Source organism: Microtus oregoni, unplaced genomic scaffold (genome assembly GCF_018167655.1).
Source record: "Microtus oregoni isolate MIOR12 unplaced genomic scaffold, Mior012 000105F_ref0000443, whole genome shotgun sequence".
In the NCBI taxonomy this organism is placed as follows: Eukaryota; Metazoa; Chordata; class Mammalia; order Rodentia; family Cricetidae; genus Microtus; species Microtus oregoni.
This window is the reverse complement of record NW_024544720.1, coordinates 2,258,925-2,276,456: the sequence shown is the minus strand read 5'-3', so window position 1 is coordinate 2,276,456 and position 17,532 is coordinate 2,258,925. Positions and strand designations below refer to the sequence as shown.

At 39.3% G+C, this 17,532-nt stretch overlaps 1 protein-coding gene across 1 annotated transcript; it reads right to left on the bottom strand.

Moving 5' to 3' along the window:
• Nucleotides 1–2,512: 2,512 nt before the first annotated feature.
• LOC121443331 (zinc finger protein 120-like) lies at nucleotides 2,513–16,922 on the bottom strand. Its single transcript, XM_041645049.1, has 5 exons — nucleotides 16,745–16,922; nucleotides 7,607–7,733; nucleotides 7,341–7,401; nucleotides 6,025–6,176; nucleotides 2,513–5,373 (listed from the first exon to the last, which is right to left on the bottom strand). Exons 1-5 carry the CDS (start codon nucleotides 16,841–16,843, stop codon nucleotides 4,844–4,846), a joined length of 969 nt encoding a protein of 322 aa, XP_041500983.1. The 5' UTR covers nucleotides 16,844–16,922; the 3' UTR covers nucleotides 2,513–4,843.
• Between the last annotated feature and the right edge of the window lie 610 nt (nucleotides 16,923–17,532).

Below are 17,532 nucleotides of genomic sequence, written 5' to 3'. Positions count from 1 at the left end.
ATAACCACAGTTTTCACCCGTCTGTGAAAAGTCTTGAGTTCTGAGGATCTGAAACAACCCTTTTCCAAAGGCCCTGGCCCCACATCTTTACCAGCTCTCCCACGCGTATTCCTGATATTAGAGACAGAGCTCTGTTGTTGCTCTATACATCATTGCCTTAGAGAAACCTCCCAACGGAAAGACTTAGGTGGATCTAGATTTTGTGTCAGCACCTATTAGAAAGCTGTCTTTGAAAGTGGGAATTTACCTTGAGTGCTATCAGGCTTACATCCTATGTCCACTGAGAAATATACTGTAATGGAGAGTATATGGGCAATGGAAGAGTAAAGAGAAGGTAAGCTCCACATATGCAACTATGGGAGAGCCACTGTACATACTGGATGGAGACATGCCTTGTGGCTGCTTTTGGGCATCTTAGAGCTTCTATTGCTGTGACGAGACACCATGACCACAGCAACATTTATAAAGGAAAACATTTGATTGGGCCTGGCTTACAGTTTCAGAGGATTTAGTCCATTATCATCATAGCAGAAAGCATGGTGAATGCAAGAAGAAATGGTGCTGGAGAAAGAGCTATGTGTCAGATCAGCAGGCAACAGAAAGTGATTATGACATACTTCAACAAGGCCACACCTCCTAATAGTGCCACTCTCCATGGGACTTTGGGGGTCATTTTGATTCAAACAACCACAGAATCAAAACCCTTCTAAGTACCTTTTTGACCATGCTCAGTAAGTAAGCTCAATAAACTCACTGGATCCCCAGGATGGACTTTGGTGATATTGTACTTTGTATCTTCGTTGGGGCTTATGGTTATAGGATAGAAATTGCTTCCTCCCCCTTCACAGGAGAGAAAATTCTCACAACAGATCATAAACATATTTGTTAATGTTCCTACTTCTAATGGTATTAGTAAAAGGAAGCAGTACATAAAAAACATGTTAGAAGAATATAAGTGTGTAAATGACCATAGTAAAAAAGGACTTAGATATATGAACATGATTATGACTGGATGGCTCCAGGATAAAGAAGACTGGAAAGGTTTTACACTCTATGAATGTCGAGTAAGTTGTTTAAGGTACATAAGGATGAGATTTAGGGATTACATATTTATTAAAGTTTGCAAGGTCATATTCCAACTATTTCAAAAATTGGCTAAAAGGTATGTCAAACAAAGTATATTGAGTTGTGTCTGACTATTGAAGTCTTATAAAGTAGTTAAAAGTACAAAACTAGTATAAAACTGATCTTCTAGGTGTTTAATAATCATTCTAAGAGGCTATTCTAATGTCATTAGAGGGACCAAAAGCGGGAATATTCCTCTCATTTCTATACAAGGTCAGTGAGGTCCCTGGGTACAAAGGCTAATTATTGATCATTTATTGTCCTGTTCATGGAAGCCATGGATAACCGAATCAATGAATTGGAATCTTTATCAAGTCTACAAAAGAAGGATCAATGTGGGAAATATTTCTTCAAGGTTTCAAAGAAAGCCACAACACATAAAGCAAAGCTTTTGTCTTATCCTCACATTGATGGACAACTGATAATAGAGAGACTTGAATCTGAGATTCCTTCCAAGCACAAGTGACCTCTAAAGACTAGATGCTCAACTGGCCTCGACAACACAGAGGGATTAATGTTTGCAACCTGCATTGGTCTTCAGTACCCAATAGCTCAAAAGCTAGAATTGCCCAGCTGAGCCTAAAGACAGTAGCAATTCCCTTACTAGATGAGCATAAATCAAATAACTAAGCCAGCACAGCCCTTCCCAGCTCTGCCATTCCACCCTAGGGAAACACAGGGCTCTAGTCTGGAAAATTGGTATTTTAGTAGAAACTCTTCCAGTCTCTCAGAGCACTTCTTGTTCCTCTTCCAAAATATGGTGTCCCTTGTGTGTGTGTTCCTTCACCCTTTCCCTCATAGTTCAGATATTCTGAAGACAAACTCAAACAGCAACTCTTGATAAAGAAAGATTTATGATTTTTCTAATTTCTAGAAAGTCTTAGAGGCAAGAAATGAATTTGTCACACATGAGGCACATTTTAGTTTCTTTTTTTTTTTTTTTTGGTTTTTTTCAAGACAGGGTTTCTCTGTGGTTTTGGAGCCTGTCCTGGAACTAGCTCTGTAGACCAGGCTGGTCTCGAACTCACAGAGATCTGCCTGCCTCTGCCTCCCGAGTGCTGGGATTAAAGGCGTGCGCCACCACCGCCCGGCTTAGTTTCATTTCAAATGTTTCAAAGTAGAAACCACAATGAAGTGATCTCTAACATCAGTCTTCAGTGAACATGGTAAATTATTTACTTCCTCCAAGGCTAGCTATTACAAAAAAAAAAAAAAGAAAGAAACATGTTTTTTTTTTCTTGAAGCTGAAGACAACTGTGATGTCTAATGTCTTTACAAAATCATTTTCAGGAATAGAGTTTTTCTCTCATATGAGTTTATCCGTATTTCTTGACTTCAACATGATACAAATAGACTTTAAAATATTTACAGCACTAGAAATATGGCTGGGCAATTAAGAAATATTCATTCCTAGGACCAAGGCCTAATTTTTGACACCTTTCTGTAATTCTTGCTACAAGAAGATCCTAGGGTCGAACATTCTCAGAAGCCAACATGAAAAATTTACGTACCCACACAAACATATGACATCACATAATTACAATTAAAACAACTCTTTAAACAGTTTTTCACACATGACAGTTTCTCTCTTATAAGCATTCATTCCTATAACACAGGCATTGAGGCACCTTCAAAATAACTATGCTGTAAGCAAAGCAAAGGCTTTATCACACTAATTACATTCATTAGATTTCTCTCCAGTATGCGTTCTTTTATGTACTTGGAGATGACAATGGCGTGCAAAGGCTTTTCAACACTGATTACATTCATAGGGCTTCTCTCCAGTATGGTTTCTTTCATGTTTTCGGATTCTACTGTGACATGCAAAGGCTTTTTCACACTGATTAGATTCATAGGGCTTCTCTCCAGTATGGCTTCTTTCATGTATTTGGAGAGTACTGTGACGTGCAAAGGCTTTTCCACACTGATTACATTCATAGGGCTTCTCTCCAGTATGTGTTCTTTTATGTATCTGAAGATGACTGTGATGTAAAAAGGCTTTGCCATATTCTTTATGTTCATAGAGTTTCAATCTAGTATTTTTTCCTTCTATCTTATCCTGGGCCTTTACTACTAATGCCTATTAGAACTTGTGCTACAAAATTCATTAAATGGATTTGCTACACATATAGTACACTTTTATATCTACCTCCCATATTGCAAAATAGAAGCCACAATGTGATCCTCACATAAGTCTTTACTGGACTTGATTAATTATTTACTTCAAGGCTACAATGAAAAAGAGATGAAATAAGTTTTTTTCCTTGAAATTAAGACAACTGTGATGTCAAAAGTCTTTACAAATTTGTTTACATGAATAAGGTTTCTCTCTTGTATGAATTCCTCCCTATTTACTGATATCAAGATGATAGAAAGAAAGCTTTAAAATATTTACAGAGCTAGAGACATCATCAAGCCCTTAATGCAAGTTCATTCCCAGGACCAAGGTCAGGTTTTGACAACTTTCAATAATTCCTGCTACAAGAAGCTACAAAGGTCTAACCTACTTGGGAACCAGAACACACAAGCACATACCCACATAAAGACACAGTCACATGGCATAATTAAATTAAAACAAATCCTGAAACTAATTTTCACTTGTGTTTTTCTATTGTAATTCCTGTAATACAGGTGTTGAGGCATTTAAAGGTTTACAGAGTTTTTCTCCATTATGAATTGGATCATGTAACAGAAAGCAACATGTTGGCTTGAAGTCAGTGAAATCAATCATTCTCAATCTGTGGTATCATATGGGAAGATTTAGGGAAATCTGCCCTGCTGGAAGAAATATGTCACTGGGGTTGGCCTTTACATATGCACGCCATTTCCAGTTTATCCTTTCTGCTTCATGCTGCAGGTTGATGTGAATTTTTTGCTTCTTATTTTAACTGCCATGTTTGACACTTGTTTCCAGGTCACTTTCACAGTGGTCCTGTATTTCTCTAGAACCAAGGGCCAAATTAAACCCTGGCATAAGTTCACATAAACATGTTGCTTTATCACAGCAACAGAAGAGGCACTAATACATGTCCATGTATTCATTATACATGGACCTAGATTCATTATCTCATATAATTGAAGTATGAAATATAAAAAAGATTTCATTATCATTTAAATTTATAGGCCTATTGTCCATGTGAGTTTGTAGGTGAAAACAAAATAAAGAGGGACATTATAATGCTTGAACAGTGCCAAGGGTCAAACCTTGGGAACCAGAATGAACATGAACATACCCACACAAAGAAACAGTGACATGGCATAATTAAAACCAAAACAAATCTTGAAATTTAAACATGTTGCTTTATCACAGCAACAGAAAAGGCACTAATACACATCCATGAAGTTTTATACCTGGAACATTATCTCATTTAATTGAAGAGAAGTATTTAAATTCATAGGCCTTTTGTTCATGTGAGTTTACGGATGTACACATTATAATGCTTGAACAGATTGTTGGCACATGTCACACTGATTTCTCCATAATAAATACTTTTGTGTAATAGAAATTAAGTGTGGTTGCTAAAGATCTTACCAAATCATTTATATTCAGATTCCCTATGGTATGACTTTTTTTCATATTCTCAAGTCTAATGTTATATTCAAAGGCTTTAACAGACTAACAACATACTAAAAGTTTTATTATTGTATAAAGAACAAGAACCATGACTTACAAAACTCTGCCACATTAACTACATTCAGATGATTTTTTCTTATGATTTCAAAGATTACTCGTACATTCAAAGGTTTTATCACATTGATTACATTTGTAGGATTTCTCTCCAGTATGTGTTTTTTTATGTATTTTAAGATTGCTGTGATATGCAAAGGCTTTCCCACATTGATTGCATTCATAGGGTTTCTCTCCAGTATGTGTTCTTTTATGCATTTGAAGAGTATTGTGTTGTGTAAAGGCTTTATGACACTGATTACATTCATAGGGTTTCTCTCCAGTATGTGTTCTTTCATGCATTTGAAGATGACTGTGATATGCAAAGGCTTTACCACACTGAGTACACTGATAGGGTTTCTCTCCCGTATGTATTCTTTTATGCATTTGAAGAGTACTGTATTGTGCAAAAGCTTTACCACATTGATTACATTCATATGGTTTTTCTCCAGTATGTGTTCTTTCATGCATTTGGAGGCCGTGTTGGGATATATAAGCTTTACCACATTGATTACATTCATAGGGTTTTTCTCCAGTGTGTGTTCTTTTATGCATTTGAAGAGTACTGTGATGAGCAAAGGCTCTACCACATTGATTACATTCATAAGGTTTCTCTCCAGTATGTGTTCTTTTATGCCTTTTAAGACCACTATGATGAGCAAAGGCTTTACCACACTGATTACATACATATGGCTTCTCTCCAGTATGTGTTCTTTTATGCATTTGAAGAGTACTGTGATGAGCAAAGGCTCTACCACATTGATTACATTCATAAGGTTTCTCTCCAGTATGGGTTCTTACATGCATTTGAAGAGCACTGTGCTGGGCAAAGGCTTTATCACATTGATTACATTCATAGGGTTTCTCTCCAGTATGTGTTCTTTTATGTATTGTAAGACAAATGTGATATGCAAAGGCTTTACCACACTGATTACATACATATGGCTTCTCTCCAGTATGTGTTTTTTCATGTCTTTGAAGAAGACTGGGATATACAAAGGCTTTAGCACATTGGTTGCATTTGTAGGGTTTCTCGCCAGTATGTGTTCTTTCATGCATTTGAAGATGACTGTGATATACAAAGGCTTTCTGACATTTATTACATTCATACGGTTTCTCTCCAATATGTATTCTTTGATGCATTTGGAGAGTACATGAAAAGGCTTTACCACATGGATTACATGCATAGGGTTGCTCTCCTGTATATGTTCCTTTATGTATTAGGAGACTACTCTGACATCCAAAGGCTTCACCATACTGAACACCTTCATAGTGGTTCTCTCCAGTATAAATTCTTTGATGCCTTTGAAGATTACTGTGATATGCAAAGGTTTTAACACATTGAGTATATTCAGGTTTCTCTCCAGAATGACTTCTTTTGTGCCTGCAAAGAAAATTGGCACATGTAAAAGTTTTATAACCTTCATAACACTGCTGAATCTTTATATTTGTATGAATCAATTTTACTATTTGGTCTAATTGTAAACAGTAATTAGAACTTAAGTTTTTATGATTGGTTTACACTAATGCTGTTCTCTTTCATTGAGAGTTATTTTACACATTAAAGATGCCCGTTATGTTAAGAGTCTTTATTACCTGGCTCACATTTATGGCATCTTTTTCTCTATGAGATTTTTCACATATTTGATGAGAACTGGAAGAATTCAAACCTTTACTAAACTTATTCCATTTATAAATTTTCCTATATTGTGAGTCATACTACATTTGCAAAGTGAACCAGGACAAACAGAAGTATTTACACATTTCTAGTACTTATAGGGCTTTCCTGTATTATTAGTTTGTTGATGTATTACCAATGTAGATGGAAAACCAACTGCTTGTAACCCAATTCACATTCAACAGATTTATTCAACATGGGGACAACTACATATCTTCTAATTGTTCTCAGATGGGGAGAGGTACATTGCTCCTTTTCATATCCCTATATTCATATAGCTTGATTCCAGAGTGACATATAACATACCTATTAAAGAAAGAATAACAAATAAAAGGTTTCCACATTGCATTCACACATTTGACTTTCTGTTTCACATAGACATATGGCATAGGGATTAAGGTTTCTCCAAAACTCCCCCTAGCTTTTTGACTCTAACTACCTATCCATCTAATTAAACTTAGCAAAGTCAGAACAACTATATGAATAATACTAGTTTTACTATGGCCTACTTGCTTATTAGAAGGCTTTCAACATATACTTATCAACTATTCAATGAGTATATCTTTTGTAATATGAGTGGCATGAAACTAAATGGATTGACTATTTTACAGCATGGATCTGATGGAGCAAAGAATGATTCAAATGGTGATATCTGTTAAGGCATTGATTCCTTGTCTTCCTTCTTAAAAGTATGACTTACAGACATAATTCAATCACTTGCCATTGAAGTATATGGTTTTGGATAATTTAATAATCATCAATGCATTTTAAGTGGTGAACATTTACACCACTGGCTTTTCTTGAAAACTTTCAGATACATTTAAAATATCTTGAGAGGCACATTTGCATCTACTTACACATTAAAATTACCTTTTATGTCTTTGAGAACTGTGACAATGTTCTTCAATATTATGATCTTGCCAGTTGTAGCCTAAAATACAGTGTCAGAAAATGTATGATATATTATTGGAAATTGTGTAAAATTTAAGTTACTATCTTCAGTGATCCTTAGAACCATGCCTGATTTATTAACCTCATTCTTCCTCATTCTCAATAAAAAAATACAGAAGAGTAGCAATAGCAAAGAAACAGTTGTCTCTTTATTTCAATACATGAAGGAAAATTCACAGTATTACCTATAGCAGTGAGGTTCATATAAGTCTCCAGCATCACATCTTTGTAGAGATTCTTCTGGGAATGATCAAGCAAAGCCCACTCTTCCCGAGTGAAGTCGACATGGACATCATTATAGGTCACTGTATCCTAAAATATGCCGTACATTCATACAACAAAAAACATACTGACAACATTGTAAATGTATACTTCTTTGACACTATAGTCATATAATTCTGGTGTTTCCCACACTTTTTCTAGGACACAGACATGTAATATAATCATCAATTCACTTTAGAATGAAACTGAATAGGTTTACCTCTGTGATTTCTGAATGGGACATCACCTTGCAAGAAAAATACATACTAACATAGAGAGACAAGCAAGCAGATCAACAGTATGGAGTACATATCACAGAAATTGTATGAACAATTACTAACTATAAAAAATATGAGCAGGCTGGGTGTTTTGGCTCATGACTTTAATCTCAGAAATCAGAAGGTGTCAGGAGCCTTTTCCTCCTAGGATTATTGCAGGAATCATGACCCTGGGGAGTCTGCAGAGAACCCCACACCCCTAATTGTGTTAGGAATCGTTCTATTGACAGAGCCTACCCCACACCCAAATTGGCTGTTAATGGAGAGCTATCTGTTAGTGGAACCCGCCCCACATTCCAAACTATCTAGAGAACTAGGTGTGTCAACTCCTAGTTGTGAACTCCTGACCTACGTGACCTGACCAAACATAACCTCCTGGCCTATGTGACCAACATGAACCACGTGGCAAGAGCCCAGGCTCCTCCCTCATCCCCCCAATTCCTTTTCCTATATAAGCTGTGACCCTGTCTCTAATAAATGAAGGATTTGACAGGAACCCCCGCTTGGCCTTCTTCTTCTCTCTTAGCCCATTATCTTACAGATAGTGCCTCTCTGGGACCCTGGAATAACTGACTGCAGGGTGGGTTACAACCCCTAGACTAAGTAACCCACCCAAAGCAGTTTACAAGAAGGCAGAGGCAGATATACCTGCCTCTGAAGTGAATGATAGCCTAGTCTATGCAAACAAATTCAGGACAGCAAGAAGTAACTATTAAGTATCTATTAAATCAATCATACAAAAAAGATTGAAAGAACTCAGAGTTTGTTTTATTGAAGTTTCTACAAAGTTATGCATTCACTCCAGATCTGTATTCATTTTCCAGAAACCTAAAGTGCTCTAGTTTAAACTGTAACTTTAATAAATCTTAATAAAAGGAACTGTGCGTTTAAACAGTTACAAATAGACAGATGAAAATGTTTGCAACGTAAATGTTGATCACAAATAATCAACACAGGGCAGAAGAGATAGCTCAAAAGTTAAGAGCCCTTCCTGGTCTTGCATTTAAGTGTGTTCAATTGCCAGTACTTTCAATTATCCATCATTCCAAGCTCAGGGCCTCTTTTGACTACTGCAAAGACCAGGCACACATGTGGGGCATCCCCATGAATACAGGCAAAAGAATCATATTTATTAAGGGAAAGAAAAACATAACAAGAAGGAAGAATGCTACATACCTGTAATCCAGGCATTTATGAATACTTCCTGGATCATGAATACTGCCATCCTAGGAAAGAGATTGATAATCTGCCAAATTTCAAAATCTAAGTTGGGGTAAAGCTCAGCAAAAGAGCATATGCTTGACATGTACAAAAACCTACACTCTAGGCCTATCACCCAAGAATATACATAAAAAAACCAAGGAATATTGGCCCACCTTTAATCCCAGCACTTGGGAGCAAGAGTCAAGGGAATCTCTGAGTTATAGGTTATCCTGATCTACAGAGCAACTTTCAGGACAGACAGGGCTACTCAGACAAACATTGTTTTCAGAAATAAAAAATGAAAACAACAAAACTTAAAAAAAAAAAACCTCAGGCTAGCAAAATGGCTTAGCACTGAATAATAATTAGTTCAAATTTATCTTATGTGATTTAGGGATACCATCATTAATGGTGGTGAAGTCATGACAACACAAGAAGGAAGCTGGCTGATTGGTTTCAACCACAACACCGTTTAGAAATAGAGAACAAGAAATGAGTTGAGACTATAGACATTCCAATCCCATCCCCAATGAGGAATTTCATCCAGGAAGGTTCCTCCTACTAAAGATTCCACAAGCACCCCAAAGAAAACCACCAAAGAGAGACACATGCTCAACTGCATCATCCTATCTGGGAGCTTTTCTTAATTCAGTAAACAAGATTCTGACCCAGGTCACCATAGGCTCAGGGTCATCCATGAAGAAAATGTATTTAGTCATGTCAATGATCCTCACAGTCTGCAACAGCCCCTACAATGTTCAAATGTCCAAAGTCTCTTTTGATACTCAAGACAATCTCTTGACTGTGTCATCTTGTAAAATCATAAAACAAACTAAATCTTTCCATAATACAATGGCACAGAATACCAATTCCCATTACAAAGGAGAGGAATTGAAACATAGTGAGGGAAGATTGGACCAAGGCAAGATTGAAACCCAGAAGGGCAACATTCAAATCCAGTAGCTTTGTGTCAGACACATGGGGTTTCAGTTTCAAAGGGCTCAGATGGCTGTATCACCACAACTTCCCATACATTTCACTCTTTGGTTACATTCACTCCATATATGCAGCTCTCCATGGAAGATGTCTCATAGCTTAAGTATCTCAACGTCGTATGTTCTCAAAATACAGCCCAGGCTTCATCCTCACAGCATCATTCAATGAAATCTATCTCTTCACTGGAGCTCTGACTCCACCAAACACAAATGCCTACAACAGTGCTAAACAGAAATCACAGACTAAGAATGAATGCCCTTAACTTTTGCATCTTTCTTGTTTCCAGAACCAGTACAACATTGATGACTCGCCCAAATTTCGCTGCTAAGTTGTGATGAACCCTACCATGATTGGTCCAGAGTTGGAGCAGGCATTGTATGAAGTTGCTTCCTGGAACTAGAAGTCACTTTGCCTAAACCTTCCATTAACCAATGGCACAGAAAGATGGATTATTACCCATTGGGTACTTTGCAAAGCTTCTAATGAAGAGCAAGGGCCTTCTCTTTACTGGTGACAAGCTTCCTAAAAATTCCGATCTGTTCAGCACTTGACTGCCATCTGAAACTACCTACTGCTGTTTTTATCTATAACCCACAGACATTTTTTTTATTTTATTTTACATACCAACAGTTTCCCTTCCCTCCTCTCCTCCTGTTCCCACCACCATCTCCCTTCTACTTCCTACCCATCCACTCCACCTCCATCTCCATTAAGATGGGGTAAGGTCTCCCTCGGGAATCAACAAAGCATGGCAGACCAAGTTGAGGCAGGAACCAAGCTCTTCACTGCTGCATCAAGGCTGAACAAGGCATCCCACCATAAGGAATAGGTTCCAAAGAGCCAGCTCATACCTCAGGGATAGGTCCTGGTCCCATTGCTAGGGTTCCCACAAAAGACAATAGGGTAGTCACCAATCTCATTGCAGGGGAAGGCAGTTCACACACCCTTTCCACTATTGCTAGGAGTCTTCGCTGGGGTCATCCTTGTGGGTTCCTGGGAGACTTCCCTGGCACCAGCTTTCACCCTAGCCCTATAATGTTCCACTCTTTCACGCTATCTCTTTCATTACCCTCCCACTCCGTCCTGCCCCCCAACTCAACCATCCTGACCCCTGATTTTCCCGTTCCCCATCCCATTCCAAATACTCATCCCCACCCCCCATTTACCCAGGACATGTCATCTATTTCCTCTTTCCAGGGAGATCCATGCATTCCTCTTAGGGTCCTGCAATAGGCCTAAGCAGCTAAAATTAACCAATGGTAGTAAAACATATTCACAGCATACAGAGGGAAATCCCACATCATACACAAATCTGTCAATGTAATCCATCATATAAACAAACTGAAAGAAAAAAAACCCACATGATAATCTCATTAGATGATTTTTAGACATGTAATAACAGTCATGAACCCCACTATAACCAAGACATTACCAGAACCCAGTGATATCACCCACTCCAGAAAACCAGACACAGTCCCAGAACTACTGGTCAGTATATAAGCAGAAATATATAAGCTTTGCTCTGTACATGTGGAAAGATCACTTTGATCAGTTCTGTGGTTAGAGCATCTCCCCCAGGATCCTGACCCTTTAATAAGAGACTTCTGTTAGAGACTTCAGCTAAGATACTTTTCACAGGTGAGCAGCCTTGGTAAGATAGGCTTAGGACCATGGTTGGGAATTCAGAGTGGGAACCTTGTATAATGAACAACAGCATAATAAAATATAACTTTTGTTATATTAACTATGCATATCTATCTTCTTGCTCACAAGAGGTAGGATCACTTTCCTATGATGGATGATTAGATGTAAGTCTGCATCAGAGTGAGGAAAGGAAAACTTTTCCAAACCAAACACAAGATGACAGATTTTTAAAGAAACAATGTACTGATTTATATTATACACCAAAAGCAACTTGTTTTGCTATAATTGCACTATAAGTCACAAGTACTTTTAAAAGCAAATTTATCCCCAATTTTTATGTGTATGTTTGTATGTTCAAGAGAACATCTTCCATTTATGTACAGGTGACACTCCAGAAAAGAGGCTATCAGATCCTCTAACCTAGAATAGCAGGTTATGAGCCTCCTGATTTGGGTGCTGGGATCTGAACTCAGGTCATCCCCAAGAATTTGTGTTGAGTGACCTACCATGCCCATACTACATTTTATCCAATTATCTAAAAGTCTTTCACAGATTTACAACTAAAATAAAACCTAAATGAATGATCCTTGGGAACATGATTCATCAATATTAAGATGTTGTTTATGGTTAATTTGTAACATGAACCAAATACAATCCAAAGACAATGCCCAACAATTTGTAACAGAAAAGCTGATTGCAAAGCTACATGCACAATGGAAACACTAAGAATGCTCAATGGGATTACAAGAAACAGTACACATGTTGACATAATGTGACTTCTATATTTATCACAAAAGATACAACAACAAACAATGTGCATTCATTCATTTGTGAATGAATAAAGATGATGGAGAGAAAAAAGGCAAGAACAAAAGCAGAAAGATAAGGTCAACTTTTCATCAAAAGAACAAAAGAAATTCAGCCAGGAAAACTGATTTTGACCAACATTACACAGCTGACTATGATTCTATATGCATAGAAATTAAATAAACATAGATTTTACAAGCCCCACAAAATTATCTCAAAGTGACCCTTAAACTGTTAACTTTCTGAATGACCATCTAGCTACTGATATTTCTTCCAGAGATGCTCCATGCTCTAGAGCTATCTGCAAATGGAGGTGATTTCCTCTAGAGCCTAATAAGGCTCTAAAGTCTCTCATGCCCCATTGTGGTTCAGGCAAACCCAGCCCCAATGATGCCCAATCAAAAAACAATGTAGAAGAATAAACTAATGTCTGTTTCCTGTTACATGGAGTATGGTAAAAGATGTGCCATCTGTGCTATTCAGCTGTCCAACACCATACAAACCTAAGATACCATTACAACTCAGAAACTCCTTTTGTGCCCTAGAACTGAACTTTACTGAATCACACCATAGTGGCTAGCAATAGCAGAAAGTTGAAAACATTCTAATCATGTACTGCTGAAGAATAGTGCCCATCACCTCCTTTCTACCAGTTTCTAAACCATCTGTAACATTTGTAAAACAAACCTGAAAGTGGAATGTAACATTCAGAACTTATAGAAATTAGGCCTTCAGTTTTCCAAACTGTCTTCCACTGCACAACAGGAGCAAGGCCTATATGTGCACACTGGACAATGATATTACCGGGCATCACAGTCTCCGATGTTAGGGTGTCAGAGCCTCCCCATCCCCAAGGAATACACACTCAACAAAGCTCACAGGCCAAGGACCACTGCTCAGGTCACCACACAGATCAAAAGAACCTCAGTCTGGCTCATGGTCCATCACAGTCGAAGCAGCTCTGACCACTCAGCCAACCTGTTATTCCTGGTCTGGGGACAGTGGCCCCCCATTCACCATGGCATAGCTTGAGGTCTTCCTTACAGCTCCCTACAGCAGAACAAGAGAAGAATCCTGGAATAAACCTGTAAGCTACCTCTCACTGATGCCCCTGATTGCTAAGTCTTCCCAGAGTATCCAATTAGCTTGGGCCACCAGTCTGGATTCAGGATATTAGCAGTTACCCTACTAAGTGAGCAGAGATCAAATAACTCAGACCTCGCAGGCCCTCCCAGCTATACCCTTCTATGCTAAGGTCAGACAGGGCCCTAATCTGGGAAATTTGTAGTTTAATAAAATCCTCCATTCTCCCAGGGTACTTCCGGTTCCTCTCCCAAGGCATACACATTCCATTACACACTCAATGCCCAATATAGCCAACCCTTTGCTTCATAACTGGGAAGTTCTGCAGCCAAACACAGGTCACATTCAAACAGTAACTGTTGCTAAACAAAAAGAGGCCATGGATCAGAACACAATGAAGGGTCGATGGGAGGGCGTTGAGGCAGGAAAGAGATGGTGGAAATAATGTAATTATAATTCTGAACACTATTTGGAAAAGTTGGAACAGGATTCATGTCCACATGCTACAGAGACTAGGGATTGTATTAGAGCACACCAAGTACTACACTCACCATTTCTCTCAGGGTATACATCTTAAGCCCGGAAAACACAGTCATGGCAGGGCCACACCATTTTATTGACTTTTTCTATTTAGGTTGAACTGGTGTAGCTACAGTAATTGGTTTCATGGTAAGTTCAGTTTTTTTATCCAGATTCTTGATTGGCTTGTCTGTGGACCCAAGAAACGGCCAGTCAGAATATTTATTGAGCATCTACAATTTATTGCCTCACTGCTCATTGCTAATGTCAACTACTGTCACAGCAGGAAAGTTTTCACCCTACTTCTGGCCCATCCCTTTCTGTGTTGAGACTGCACCTGCTTTACAGTTGGCCAGTGAATTCAGTTCTTACATAGGTCCCACTTCATTTGTAAATTCACAATAAAATCTAGAGAAGCTGAGGGATACTCATCTATTTTTCCTTCCCACAGACCAGCCAAGACCCAGCCTGGAAGGAGTTGCAGGACTGTCTTCCTACCACTGAGCAGCAGAGGCAGGATTAGGTATTCAAAGCAATTCTCAATAATATAGCATGAGGCAAGCCTGAGCTACGGGAGACACTGATCTAAACCAGTGGTCCTCAACCTTCCTAATGCTATGACTCTTTAATACAGTTCCTTGTGATGTGGTGACCCCCAACTATACAATTACTTTTACTCCTACTACATAAGTATAATTTTGCTATTATGAATTGTAGCATAAATATCTGTGTTTTTTGATGGTCTTAGGTGTGACAGGGTCATCTGAGCCCCAAAAAGGAGCCATGCACCCCCAGGTTGAGAACCACTGATCTAAACTGATGATAGATAGATAGATAGATAGATAGGAAAAATGGAATGAAATTTTTAAACTGGAAATGTTGAAAAATAGAAACAAATAGAGATAAGAGAAGTAATGCATTTAAAGAAAATGAAATTTTAAAATGATACCAATAATTGACTTTTTAAAATGATAAAAATAACTGGAAGAACACTTAGCTATATTGGCTTTGAAACAGAGTAGGCGCTTCCCTGGTAGCGAGAACGCCACTAATAAGAGGCTGTATGACTTTGTTGTAAAATGTTAGCCACTGAGTGCTGTAGGCTGACACATGGAGTGACAGACAATAGCCTGTGTCTCAAACTTCTGAGTTGACGCAACTGTTTCAACCAGAATTGCACATATCTGCATAGGAGAGTCCGTTAATTGGAAACTGGATACTTAGTAGTTCAAGCTATTTTCCCTAAACTGTACACCCACCAATTCTGTCTTCATTCAACATGCAAGGAATTGATACATGCTGGGAAATCACACAGAAAGTCACTCACCCTACCCCATCAGGTCCTTCTTTGTAATGGATACCCCTGCAGCTCACTGGCTTAAATTTCAGTCTGTGATCTAGCTATTGTACATTCTGTTCCCCTCTGCAGTGTACACAGAGCACTGTTCCTCCTCTTCTGGTCTGAAGGGAGAAGCCATGCTCCACACACAAATCCTTTCCCTGTTCTGCAATGGACAGTCCACTATGTGACTCAAACTGGTAATTTCAGAACTCTGTGGTGCTACAGAGCTGTAATCCAAGAATTTAGGGTGTTCAGTCAGGAGGAGAGCAGGGACTACAGACAGGGTTCAAGACCACCACAATCAACATAGGAGACCTTGGCTCAAGACTACTTTTCAAAAAGGCTTGAAATGCAGCTGTTGTAGAATTAACATACCTTAATGGCAAGCCAGGACTTAATGTTGGTTGTGACCCTGTAATGGCCCCTTGAGCAGCATGTTAGAGGCCTTTGATGGGAAGGTGGGCCTTTTGGCTGGTTGCAAATCAGGGCTGTCTGATTTGTTATGGGAATGTAGCCTAATGGTGAACAAACATTTACATCTTATCACACTAATCTCTAATAGGTACGGTTAGCATACTATTTATCTTTGGGATATTTGGGATGCAGCCCTCCCTTACCTAAATTCTGCTTTGTATGACTTTATATCTCCTAAACATTGGTAAATCCTTATACCATCAATTCTATAACCATCAATTCTACTCTTCTACATAACCATTTAACAGTGAACACTACTCTACACAGGAGACACCTTTTACAAGCTCCACAAAATTAACTCCAGACGGGTCCTAAACCTAAATGTTAAATGTTAGAAGTGTAGAACTTCTGGAAGACACTAGGGAAACCAGGGCTCTTCGAGTTTGGCAAATCTGGGGATGTCTCTCCACATGTGACAATATAAGCACTACAGGCACCAGCATTCCACAGTGATGTCAACAAGAATATTTCTAAACACAGTTCCGCTCCCAAAGCTCTGCGCTGACGCAGCCCAGGGAGCGAAATTATTAAGAGGCAGTCCCCACGGCCCAGGGAGTTGCAAACACCACCCAGGACCACGTAAGACCAGGCAGAAACATGCTGAACACTGTGTCTGGCCACTAGCTCCCACGCAGCCAGGAGAGGACCCACCACACCGGCTTCCCAGGCTCAGCCGGCCGCTCCACCCAGTCTGAGGACAGCGGCCCCTCACTCACCGAGACCAGACACACCTTCCCGTACGGGGGCAGCAAACCCACGCTCAACAGGGCCAGCAACTCCTCCCCATCTGTGGAGAGCAGCCCCTCGCTCACCATGGTGAAACTGGGGAGCTGACCCCGCTCTCTCCACAACGGAGCCCAAGGTGTAGCACAATCGACAGCTTCCGACTTCCTCAGCGAAAGAGTTCAGCCAGAAGCCTGGCTCCCGGGAAGAACCCTCCCATCTGATTGGCGGGTCACCTGGAGGCTATGATTGGCTAGTGGAGCCTGAGTGACAGGATCATGTGAGCTGAAGGGACCCGGCTCAGTGTTTCCCAGCTCTGGCTTCTAATCTAAAGATTGCCCGGTGATTTGCTACTAAATTGTTAGAAATCTTTCATTCTGTGATTTGCTTAAACGTTTGAATTGCACTTGAAAGGATTATTTTTAAAAAAATCGATTTTAAAATTCAAATACACACCAGAGTTGGTTACTACGCCGTAAGAATGTCACTGTGTATAGTTTCATGTAGTCTGTGATACATACTCAGCTGAATTTTTTATTAAAATAAATCATGTCAAGAAGAGAGAGAGAGAGAGAGAGAGAGAGAGAGAGAGAGAGAGAGAGAGAGAGAGAGAGAGTTGCTGTTGATTTTGACGCAAATCCCTACGCTGAGCCCGGTGTCACGCCGGAGGGTGGGGAGGCCTTTCCTGCGCCCTCTTGCTGCTTGACCGGTGGCCTCCAGTGGAGTGGAGCTTCCCAGATACTGAGCCTGTCTGGGCTGAGCAGGTTGGCTCAGGCCAAAG